The 13,076-nt window shown below is 38.9% G+C and overlaps 1 protein-coding gene across 2 annotated transcripts in view; it reads left to right on the forward strand.

Annotated features, from left to right (window-relative positions):
- znf296 (zinc finger protein 296) overlaps positions 1 to 11,303 on the forward strand; it is a 29,726-nt gene extending 18,423 nt beyond the window's left edge. Inside the window, exons 3-4 of one of the 2 annotated variants that reach the window (XR_007440779.1) lie at positions 5,149 to 10,843; positions 11,001 to 11,303. Coding sequence is in view for 1 of the 2 variants with exons in the window: in XM_007240045.4 (XP_007240107.3) it covers positions 5,149 to 6,725 (1,577 nt within the window). In the remaining variant the exon portion in view is untranslated. Of the gene's footprint in view, positions 1 to 5,148 lie in introns of both variants that reach the window. The other variant, XM_007240045.4, reaches the window with a different exon arrangement.
- The last annotated feature ends 1,773 nt before the right edge of the window (positions 11,304 to 13,076 follow it).

Raw genomic sequence — 13,076 nt, forward strand, 5'->3', positions numbered from 1 at the left:
TGATATGTGGAGCTTCTTCGTTGTCGTGTATCTCTCTGCTCGTCTCTTCTTTGTTGCTAAGTTGAACTTATTCCCCCTCTTCGACTCTCTCTCTCTCTTTTCAGTCTCTCTCTCTCTTTTCAGACTCTCTCTCTCTCTCTCTCTCTTTTTTCTCCGACTCTCTCTCTGCCTTTCAACCTCCCTCCCCGAGGCTCAAAGGCAGATCTTCAGCTGTGAGACGTGCTCCTCTCCAGCCCCGGAGCCGTAGACGGAGGGGAAAAGGCAGAGACACTTTTTAATCTTCTATTCCTCCTCCTCCTCCTCCCCCCATCCGAATAAAATACAGGGTTTTGAGAGAGAGGAGACATGAAAGAGGCTTATACCATTCAGCCCCTGAGCCCTTTGGCAGGGGAATGCAAAAATGAAATGCGTTCTCCCTTCAGTTTTCGGGATCCTCTTTCCTCGTTTTTGATTTATGCAGAGAGGCCCCATTTATCAAGGAGGCTGACTCAGGCCTCATTTGCATAAAGCCTTCGTTTCCCCCGTTCCGCTAATTAGCAATTTGCCGCTTAATTGGTGAGTGGCTCTCGGAAAAAGCCAGACAAAACTCGCCATATTCGAAAATGTCTTCAGTCTGGAGAAAGAAGAAAACTGGTGATGCTTCGTCTGCCTTTGTCTCCTTCTTTGGGTACTTTAGCTGTAGCTTTAGCTTTTTTACGGACCCAGGAGTACTTCTCGATGTTTTTGAGTCTGAGAAGTGATCTCTGGATTTGGTACATCAGCCCTAGCTAACTAGACAGGGAGAAAAATGGGAGAAAATTAGAATTAAAAAATAAATAAATTTGGAGGAAAGCGCAGCGACTCGATTCTGATACAGCAGCTCACAGATGCAGCCTTGTGCTGATCCACATCACCCTAGGAGTGTGATGAGTGAGGTGAAAGAGCGGCATCTACTGTACCCACCCAGAGAGAACGAGGCTCCGGCAGCTGATGGCAAGCTACATAACCTGAATTCAAACCAGCAATCTCCTCATCAAACCGCTAAACCACTCAGCACCCCATTTTAGTGTATTTTTGTTGCTCTATAAGTGTTTTCAATCCCAGAATTCAATTAAAATTATTGACACCTGTATTTGGTACATTTTTACATTTTTTAGTTTAAGCTTAATCCAAATGTTCGTTTTGACATTTGGTCAAAGGTTTTTTTAAAGCATTTTCACACCTGTAGTTTGTTTCTTTGATCAGATTAAGTTGATAAGTTCATTCATTTAAGCATTTCTTCCTTGGTATGGTTTGTTTTCACACAGGTGAAATCTTAAACGCTCCAAAATGCACCCCAACAAAAACCACATGAGCACAATGTCGTCTCTGATTGGTCAGAACTGTCTGGAATGAGAGCAATAAAATAAAATGAATACAGCAAAAAGGTTCTGTGAAGTTGCTTTAACATTAAATGCTGCACTTTCAAACACAGCGTTTCAACAAAGTCGCTACGTGGAGTTCAGTGGAAAAACAGCTCAGCATGCAGCAGCAGCAGTAAAGATTAGCATTAGTTAATAGCTGTCGTAATAATCTGGGTAATAAATCAGGTTAAACTGCACCTGAACAGCCATTTAGCTCAAGTGAGTGAGCGAGTGGTCCAGAGCACTGAGCTCCTGATTTAGCACATTTTGTCACACTAGCGTTATTTCCCAGACCCAGGTGAGATCATGATTTTTGGTTGTGGTTTTGGTTTCTTTGGTCAAGTATAAAAGCTGTTTTAAGCCTGTCTACAGACCGGAGCACCAGTGTTTGTGTTTAATTTGGCATACTTTCACACTAGTGTATTTATTCTGGCCCCAAGAAAGCTTGCTTCATGACTTGGGTACATTTGTTTAAGTGTAAAAGCTGGTTTTAAGCTCGCATTTTTTTCCAGATCCATAAGCACTTGCTTCAAAGGTTTGAAAGTTGAAAGTTTGTTTGGTGAAGTGTGAAACCAGTTTTGGAGTCTGCCATTACCTCCTGAAATGGTCCTACTGAAATCTGGGAATGGTCTCGGGTTCACTTCAAGGAGACCTGGTGCTGCAGTGGTGGAAGCTATCTGCTCCAGTTGCCACGTGTGGGGTTGCGTGATTGGTTCATTTTTTATCGTGACTGCTTAGAGAGTACAGTATATCTGTAGACACACAATGCATCATGAATTGATTTCTATTCTGAGATTCTATCAGGATAGAAGAATCTATTTGAGATATACAAGATATTTTGCAGTGGGCTAGCATACATAAAAAGTTGTGAAAAGTATTACTATTCATTACTCTGTAGGTAGAAAAGTATAATGTAGATACCAGGGTTTAATAAAATACTTCTGTAGAAACTGTAGAAGTAGCAACTCAAGCTTTTTACTCTTTAATTAGTTTTGAAACCAGTACTTTTACACTTTTACTAAAAGTATAAAAGTAATGCAAGGGGAAAAATAAGGACATTAAGAACAAAGGCTTAGGCCACGCCCACAGAGTCCTATAAAAAGTACTTACCTTTGTTGAATAGCACACTTCTGCTCTCCGGCAGCTTTCTGAGATCCAGTAATTTTGTGCTTTTTTGCCCAAACCGGCAGCTTTGGGGCATATTTAGCCCTGATAAATCGTTTTTTTACACCGTTATCCAGCTCAAAGTAGCTCCACACCTCCTTACTAGAATCCAGAGAGGCCTGACATTTAAAACGAGGCATTAATAACTTAAAAAGTGCAGAAGAAGCTTATTAAACACCACTGTTTGCGTCTTGTGGCACTAGCTTCAGCTCCGAGCACCGCCATCACTGTACTGATAATGACATAGACATATATATACATAGACTTCGCATAGTCTGCTTCCTGGTGCATTTATTTACACTGAGGAAGGTGTTTAATACACCTATAATAATCACAACTCTACCAATTTTTACCTGATTTTCACACGGTTTGGTTTGTTACAAACAGCAGAGATGTAGTTATGATTCAGGATGCTGTCACATATTATAAATACCTGCTTTCATGCTGAAATACTTTGTATTATGTTTTTTAACAAAGCTATGCGGCTTCTGTGTATATATGCCTGTCTTTATTAGTACCGTTATGGCGGCGTTCAGGGTTGAAAACAGTGTTTTTTAATAAGCTTTTTGTGCACTTTTTAAGTTATTAATGCCTTGTTTTAATTGTCTGGACTCTCCGGATTCTACCAATCGGTTGTGGAGCTACTTTTAGCCTGAATAATAGTGTAAAAAGCGACTTATCTGGGCAAAACATGCCCTGAAGCGGCCGTTTTAAAGAGTGCTGGGCAAAAAGCACAAAAATACTGGATCTCAAAACGCTGTGGGAGAGCGGAGGTGTGCTGTTCTATAAATTTTAGTACTTTTTTATCATGTTTTACTACACTGAAAGTCTTTTTTTTTTTTTTTTTTTTATACATTTTACACTGGAGTTCTCCTTTAAGTTTATATTTCCCATTCAATCACAATTATTGAAATATTTCTCCCCTAGCTAGGCAAGGTTACTGAGGTAAGGCTCAATTGTAACTCTTTGTGGCCTTAAGGCAGGGGTGTCCAAACTACGGCCTGCTGTATCAAACTACGTTTCCTTTTTAAAAGTGGCCCGCAAGGTATTTTAGAAATAAAATGAAAGTAGGTTTTTATAATGTGAAATTCAAAGTATAAACACTAGGTGTCAAAAAACGGGCCAAAGAGGCTAAAAGCAGCAAGAATGCGCAGTTGTAGCACAGAAAACAGGCCAAAGAGTCTAAAAGTCTAATTCTGGACACCCCTGCCTTAAGGGAAATCCAAGGGAGATCCCAGCCTATCCTCACCACCATTTATTTATTTTTGATTCACTTTTCTTTTTCCAGGGTTTAATTGATCGATTGATTTGATAGTGCACACGTTCAGCAGCTGATTTCCTGTCAGACACCCGTCGCTCTGCAGTCTGCAGGCCCATAATAAGTTTTTATTAGCCCTCAGACTGCAGTTTGCCCTACTTTTGTGTTTGCTGTTGAACCTGTTTTTTTGCCCTACACAAATGAACCGGCGTGACGTGAGTTACAGCCTCCTCCTCCTCCTCCTCCTGCTGCTGCTGCTGCTGCTGCTGTTCTTTCAGTTTCGCGCTCCGTGATCCTGAGAACTGTCTGTCTGGTTATCAGTGAGCGTTCCTGCACATGACCTTAGGCCCTGAGGGATGTGATTTCCTTACTGGACTGGCCGTGCCTGTTCGGGTGGCCCCTGCTTTGCATTTTGCTTCGTCATTCTTATTCATGATACCTGTAGAGGGTGGTGAGAGGGTGAGACAGGGGGCATGCTGGAATATAGTGGTGATGAGGAATGTCCTAGTAAGGTTATTTTACCCTCTGATGTGGGTAAGCTATCCAGCTATCTGCTCCTGTTCCCATGTGTGGGGTTGTGCGATTGGTTCATTTTTTTTAGTATGCCTGATTAAGAAGAGGAAAGTATATCTTGAATTGGTTTCAATATATACTCTATTATGATTATGATTGCATAAGAACACATGCTTTGCTTATTTATTCACAGTAATGTAGTCGTTTAATCCACACATATACAGGTCAGAGGTCAGATCTTTTACCAATTAATCATCACTTTTTTGTTGTGTGAAGCTCTCTTGCATTAGCGGTATGTCATTTGGCATTATGCTAAGTTTAATATTGGGGTTAAATTTTTGTTTTATTGAATTGTGCAAACACATACACAGAACAGACTAGAGTTTACATTCTTTGCCTCAGCCAGACATGCCCTACCTTGGCCCGTACCAGGTTGAGATTTTCCACCACTACGCTATAGCGTTATAATCACAATACATACAGTGAGTTTAAATCAGGCTCTGGCTCATAATGACTGGTCAGGCTTGGGCCGGGTCGAACTGGATTTTTTGGGCCCAATCTAAGCTCTAGAACAGACCAATCCAACCCTGTCCCGATGCTTTTACACATTTTAGAATATTCTCAAGAAAAAGTAGATTAGTCCATATATATAAGAAACAACTGGCAGATTAAAACAGTGGAAACAGGACTACAACAGCCAAAATGACATCCTGGTATGATTCTTAACATATATACGATTGTTTGGACCAGAACTGTTTCATTCTGTTTAATTCAACACAGGTAGAATATCAATTTCTAATCCGTAGATATATTTTTGTTGTTTATTTTCAGATGAGCCGTCCAGTTTCACCTGCCAGGTGTGTGAATGTGTGCTGCCCAACGCATGGGCGCTCCTCCAGCATGCCCAGCACGTCCATTCCCTGAACCTCTATCAAGTGGATGGCAATCACATGCCAGAGGCGTCCAAACCAGCAGCCACGATGGACCCTCGCCACCTAGGCGCCACTCTGGCCTCTGCCTTCCACTCGACCTCCAAACGCTTACCTCGCGCTCCTCAGCCGCCTCGCCCCCAGCAACCCTCCGCTCCGTCTCCGGCAGGGCGGGATCTTCAGGGCCTGAACTTCTCCCTGTGTCTTCAGCGCCTGGCAGAGGTCAGCTGCGGTAACGGCGGGGTCGTTCCCTCCCCGTCGCCGTCTCCACCTGCTGCTTCGCCTTTCCCTCATTCCACGCCGCCCTCTGTTCTGGGAACCTTCTCCTGCGAGATTTGCGGCCAGAGCTTCCAGTCCCTTCGCAGCCTGTCCGCCCATCGTCGCACGCATGCCTGTGAGAGGCCCTACCACTGCGGCAGGTGCCAGCTCACTTTCGCCCAGAGCGGCGAACTGGCGCGCCATATGAGGAGCCACCGGCGTGCTGCCGCCTCACTACAGGCTCAAGAGGCTGGAACAGATGATGTTGGAAATGTCCAGATCTCTTTGTCTCAACAGGCGGTTGGAGACGGTTCTTCGGCTAGTTTAGGGAATCACCGGGCTGACCTTGACCTCAGCAAGCATTCGTCTGTGGCAGGTCCAGGCTTGATGCTGCTAACTTCACAGTCTGGAGCCTCAGGCCACAGCTTGCTTAGGCTCTACCAGCCACAAGTGGAGGCAGGGCATGATGAGGAATCGCACGGAGAGCCACAGCAGCCTTCGCCTTATTCCAGTCCATCGGAAGGTTCGATAGAGAGCGTGGAGACTGGTGGCAGCGGAGAGAGCGGCATCGCCAGCGGAAACTGCACCCCGAAGCGCCCGGAGCGAGAAAACGAAAGGGAAGCCGAGGTGGAAGGCGTAGACATGGTGCAGGAGTGGCAGCAGGACAACGATAGGAGGCCTGCCAGCAATGGATCTGGCAGGAAGAAGCGAGAAGAAGCTTGCGAGTTTTGCGGAAAGAGGTTCCGCAACAGCAGCAACCTGACGGTGCACCGGCGGAGCCACACCGGCGAACGCCCGTACCGGTGCGGCCTCTGCAGTTACGCCTGCGCCCAGAGCAGCAAGCTCACCCGCCACATGAAAACTCACGGTGCCAGAGGCTCCAGAGCGCCATTCCATTGCCAGCTTTGTTCAGTGCCCTTCACTGTTTATGCCACACTGGAGAAGCACTTGAAGAAGGTGCACGGTGTCAGCCAAGCCCCCGCCGGAGTTTACAGCCACAGTCCTCCATTTGCCTTTAACAGCATGAACGTCAAACTGGAGGAAGACCCCGGCAACAATCTCTCGGATGCCCAAGCCCAGAACTTCGCAGAGGCTGCAGAGGACATGTACGAGGGTCTGAAGGAGGAAGACTCCGAAATAAGGGTCAGCAGTGGCACCGACGATGCCACCACAAGTCCCGGTCACGAGGAAGCCAACGGCCAGGTCGATACTGTCGCTTGAGTAAAGACTGTAGAGCCGTCGCCAAACGGGAACATGATTTGGACCAAAGCACCAGTTTGTTTGTTTGTTTGTTTGAATCTGATTCTTCCTGTCAATCAATGTCAGAACTTGTGGATCTGAATATGTGGAATATCTGAAACACTGAAAAATAAGGAGGCAAATGGACAATACAGGCGATACAGAGACAATACAGAGCCACGGCGTGTGCCCTGTAGCGCCACACGATCAAATATATACACAGCCTATATTTGAATATAATGCAATACCAAGTGCCTGCACATCGTCTACTACTGTGATAATAACATCAGTAACATCAGTAACATCAATAACTACTGTCTTGTCATGACTATGGTTACACTGTGGGACCACAAAGGTTTGCAAGTCTCAGGACATGGTACAGAACCAAGGAGACAGGCACGGATGCCAGGCGACCGCCCTGGAAGTTCATCAGCAAGAGACGAAGCAGATTACCTGCGATAGATGACGTTATCGTTAGCATTAGCGCTAACGCTAATGGTAACTGTTTCATGGTAATCAGGATGTGTTTCTGATTCTGCTGTTTCAGTCGATGCACAGGCTGGAACACGGACGTTATATATGTACAGAATTCTGTTTATTACGAGATGATTCCACGGATGTTAAAAGTGTACATGAATTTGATCTGCATTTTCATGTAGCATCTCTTAAAGGGGAAGTTCACTATTTTTCACTTTGTTCATTTTGTTAAAATTTCTGCATCTTTCAGTGATTTAGTGATATAGAGAGTTAGTGAGTCAGGGATTGGGTGAAATTTGTTATATAAGTTTGTTATAGAGGAAAAATAACAAGACGTAATCAAGAAATTTAAATAATATAAAAGTGACAAATTTACAAAAGGAAAACAAAAGCATAATAATAATTATCATTATATGTTATTTGTCATTTGGGACTATTTATATTTTGCCAGACAGAACCACACCCTCAATATACTGCATAGACATATCAAAACATTATGACCACCTCCTTGTTTCTACACCCATTGCCCATTTTATCCAATAGATCCACTGTTTTTCTGTATACTTATTATATATTTATATATTGTTATCCTCCTTTTACCCTGTTATTTAATACTCAGGACCTCAGATACAGGACTACAAATAAAGAGTCTGTAAATATAGAGCTTAAGAAATCAGAAATCTGAATACTAAGCTAAAATCCAGCTCGGATCTCGTAGTCACTGCAGGCATACTCTTAACTGGAGTACTCTGTAAACCCATTGTTCATCATATCAGCTCTACTAATCATATAGGACACTTTATAGTTCTATAATAATAATTTAGTGTTAGGAGTCTAGCCCAAGGACTCGTATTGGTGAAGCACACCATTCAGTCAACCAGACAGTGGTGTTATCCACTGCGCCACACAACCACTACAGTTATAGAACTACAAAGTGTCAAAAACAAGAATGTGGTCATAATATTCTGATATGACTGTGGATATATCTACCATAAATGAATTATGCACTTATATATTTATGTAACTTGTATGACTTTAGACGTCTGCAAATAATTCGCTTCAAAGTAATCTGAATTACTCTGTTCACATTATATCTACTGAATTGTGCAGAAAATATTAATTATTATAGAAAATAAAACAAAAAAGTAAGTGAATTCCCTCTTTAAAGTGATAAGTGAGGATTGTGGATTGAGGATACGCTCAAATCATCACTGTGGGTGAATTTTCTTTTTTTTTTTTTTGGGGGAGAATATTTTTAAGAATATACTCTCAATTATTATTATTTTTTTTTCTTCATTTTTTATTTTTTCTCAATAGGATTATGTCCTAAAAATACAATGTGATGAGGATATGTGATACTGTTGTGATATTTTGATATTTGCTACTGTTTATATAAACATGAATACACAGTGTGGGTATAGGGCAGTTGTTAATAGTCTTTAATCTTTAATAATAATAATAATAATAATAATGATATTGATAATAATAACAATAGTCGGTTTATAACACAGTCTTATAAAATAAAAAATGCTGTGTTCACTTGCCTGCATGGGGACGTTTGTGTAAATTAGGTTTTTTTTTTTTTTTTTTTTTTTTTTTTTCGGGAGGATTTTTGTACATTTTGTATTTTTAGCCAGCGCTAAACATATCGTCTTACGTTTTTCGTAAAAAATATTGATATTGATGATTTTTTTTTCTTTCGTTTCATTTTTCTAGCTGCTCTTCTATGCATAAAGGTGGAGTCCTGTAGTTAAGAGGAAACGGGTGTTTTTTCGCTGTATATTTTTGAACTTATTCCACAGGTCTCGTCCTGCTGTTTACAGATTATTCGTAAAATTATCTTTACAGGTTGGGGAATGTTGGGTTTAACTGCCTGAGCTGAGCACATATGCATGTTTTCCAATGGTCTGTCTGTATTTTATTTTATTTTTTTTTGTATTATTTTTTTATTTACCCTGTGTTAATTTACCCTGAGTTAATTTACCCTGAGTTATTTGAGTTCAGTCTGTTCTCAAGGGTACTGCATGCTTTTTTGTGGTTGTGTTAAATATATAACAAAAAAAAGAGCCTTCTTCTTCCGTCAGGGTGTGTAACCACAGCACTGACCTGTCGATTGGTAGATCTACCATGTGAGCACTTGAGAATAGAGTGTGTGTGTGTGTGTGTGTGTATGTTGGCGTGTGTGTGAATGAATGTGAATTTAAATACATTTATGTTATTATTAAGTGTACACTTATTTTGCTTTGTTATTTTATTGTATATTATATGACTGTTATAATGTCTGTAATCTGATCAGGGAACTCCTGTACTACTGTTAGTTTTTGTTAAAACAAATTTAACAAATGTGAAAAGCTGTCGGACACAACAGCGACTGTGTTTACATGCACACAAATATATAATAATCTGATCATTTATAATCCATAATCAGATTTCTGCAGTTTAGTTATCTGATTATATAAGTAGTCAACGGCATACTCTGATTGATACTCTGATTTCTTAGGTCAGAATGAGGTCTAAAAATCTGATTAAAGAATCTGATTTCTTACTCAATGCATGTACTGCATACTCTTAACCGGAGTATTCCACGATTTTTACAGTATGCACATGAGTGAAAACAGACCCTGCTGCTGTGTAAGTGAACATTTGTGGAAGAAATCTGATAAATAGGGCAGGATTTTAGCTCAATAATCAGATTTCTTACCAAAGTATTCTCCAATTTCTCAGATCAGAGTGAGAATGAGGTCTAAATATCAGATTTAAAGAATAAGAGCTATATTTTAGTTCGGTAATCCGATTTCTGATTTCGCAATCAGTGCTTGCATACTCTTAACCGGAGTATTCCGTGATTTTTCTGTATGTGCTTAGATAAAAACAGGCCCTGCTGCTATCAGAAAATCCAAGAGAAATAGAGAGAGCTGTATTTTTGTTCGGTAATCAGATTTAGTGCTTATTTAGTGCATGCATACTCTTAAGCGGAGTATTCTGCGATTTTTCAGTATGTGCATAAGTGATCCAGAAGATTGGATATTAGAGAAACTAAGAATGACTCCAGTCAATTTTTCCAATTTGATGTTGAGCCTAAAATCATGGAATTGCTTTGTAAAAGAAATCTGATGGAGATCTGAATTGAAACTCAGTAATCAGATTTCTTAGTGCATGCACCGCATACTCTTAACCGGAGTATTCTGTAATTTTTCAGATCAGAGTAAGCTCCATAAATCTGATTTCCGATTATATCTTGGATTTCTTAGCTAGTTTGTGCATACTCTAAACCGGAGTATTCTGCGATTTTTTTTTTTTTTTTTTTTTTTTTTTTTTTTCTTTCTTTTCAGTATGTGCAGATTTTAGCTCCATAATCAGATTTTAGCGCATGCACAGCATACTTTTAACCGGGGTATTTTCTGATTTCTCAGGTCAGAGTAAGGTCCATAAATCTGATTAACAAATCATAATTATCTTGGATTTTTTAGTTAGTGTGTGCATACTCTTAACCGGAGTATTCTGCCAATTTTCAGTATGTGCATTAGATAAGATAAGAATGACTCCAGTTAATTTTTCCAGTTTGCAGTCAGGCCTGAAATCTTATAAAGAGAGCTGGACTGTAGCTCTGTAATCAGATTTTTGTCGTTTGTCGCATCTTAATCTGGAGTTTATTGGCTGGTTGCAAAGCAAAAATCGGATTATTGTCTGAATCATGTAAATTCTGAGTTTTTTTCATTATCTGATTTACCCAAGTTAATGTAAACACGCTGATATTGATCAGATTACTGCAGTAATCAGATTATTATTATTATTAAATGCATGTAAACGCACTCAGTGTCCGTTTCTTCAGGGACCAACACACTGTATATAGATAGCTCCGCCCCCTTCCTCCCACCCACCAATCCTCCGCACTTACCACCATGCATTTTGTTGTTGTCTGATCTGTTTTGAGTTTATAATTATATGTATTTTATGTATATCAGGTTTTTTCCCAGAATTCCCTGTGAACTCCTGCTCCTGCTGTTCTGTAAAGTTGCCATACGTTCGTTATTCTTATGCTTTTGTGCAGAAGTTGATTAAAAGACTGAAGCAAAGTCAGAAGTTTCCACCTGTATATATGTTTTATATGTGTATTTTACGATACAGCTGGGCATTTAAAGTTTTAAAGGGATTAAAACATTTAAATAAACTGTCAACCAATCAATCAACCTTTATTTTGACTGGGAAGTACCTTGAGGGCAAACCTCATTTTCAAAATAGTCGAGAATTAAAAAAAAAAAAAAAACATGGATTGACGCAACAAAGAATAAAAGTGAATAAAAAGATAAAAATAGATAAAAATAATAATATAATATTAACAATAATGAAACTTGCTTTAATTGAGAAGAAATTAAGATCAAAAAAGAGATAAAATGAATACTACAAAAAAAACAGTTAAAATTAAGCTAAAACTAACTTTTACATAGTACAACAAAAACAATAGTAATAATAATAAAAGAAAGTAATTAATATAAGTTAAAAAGCAATAATACAAAATTATAAAAAATAATAAGGAACTAAGATAAGCGCTAAAATAAGAAATAAACAATTAAATAAGAATAACTAAAGTTAGAAATAATAAGGAAATAAAAAAAATACATATTTTGAATAAACATTCAATATAGATCATTAAAATATGTATATAAAAATAAAAACATATAAAACAAAATTACCATAAAAAATTGATACATTAAAAGTAAAGAATTTATAAAATATAAAATAATAAAGAAAATAGAAAATGTAAAATAAAAGGATAAGATTGATGAGAAAATATTAAATGAATAATACTGAACTAAGAACCTAATAATCAAATTAAAATGAATTATGATTTATACTTCAGTGTCAATTAATTTATAAGCAAAACAAATCAAGACCTGTTTTAAAATTAAGAAATATTTTTTTATTTTAAGTACACATTGCAATGTGTGTACTTTTACTAGAGTGATCAATGCACATTACCTTTTACTAAAGTATTTTATAATTGGAGTACTTAATACTTTTACATACATAGGTGTACTTGAGCCACCTCTGTGTGTGTGTGTGGAGGTGGCGAGTAATGAAGTATAAATACTTGGTTACTGTAAATAAGTAGATTTTTTTTATATATCTGTGTTTTACTTTAGTATTGGGGTGCTGATTTTAAATTTGGGGAGCCAGTTTTTATTTTCTAGCTTTGTTTAACTTATTATTTAATTTCTGCTAGTTTAAGTTTTTGCTGTATAAAGAAAAGAAAAGCATTAAAATGTTAGTTTGACCATAAATACACTCAGACTTGTAGTATATTATTCATCTATAAGCAAAAAAACAAGAAATTACCAAAAAGCAAGAAATTAGAAGCCTCACTTTATTTTTATTTTAGGTACACTTTACAGTGTGTGTACTTTATAATTCTACTAGAGTAATCAATGCACATCAACCGGTGTTTAGAATTCAGGTGATCTACTTCCTGGAGGTGTCGTATTGAGATGTCAGTGTGTGATGCATTCTGGGAAATGTAGTCCTGAGACTGGAGATTTCAGGCAGAGCTGAGTTTGCAGTAAGTCTGACCTTAAACTATTTTTTACACTTTTTTTACACTTTATATTTTTACTAGAGTAATCAATGTAAATGTACTTTTAGCAAAGTATTTTCTAATTGGAGTATTTGTACTTTTGTACTTTTAAGTATGGGACGTGTGTACTTCAGCCTCCTCTCTCAGTGTGTGTGTGTGTGTGTGTGTGTGTGTGTGTGTGTGTGTTTCTGCAGTGGAATGGAACTTGTCAGTACTTGAGTCTGTGTTTACACTGCTGAGCTGCTCCTCAACCAGACACTGACTCAAAGGTCATTCAGTAAGAA

The sequence above is a fragment of the Astyanax mexicanus genome, chromosome 9 (assembly GCF_023375975.1).
Source record: "Astyanax mexicanus isolate ESR-SI-001 chromosome 9, AstMex3_surface, whole genome shotgun sequence".
NCBI lineage: Eukaryota > Metazoa > Chordata > Actinopteri > Characiformes > Acestrorhamphidae > Astyanax > Astyanax mexicanus.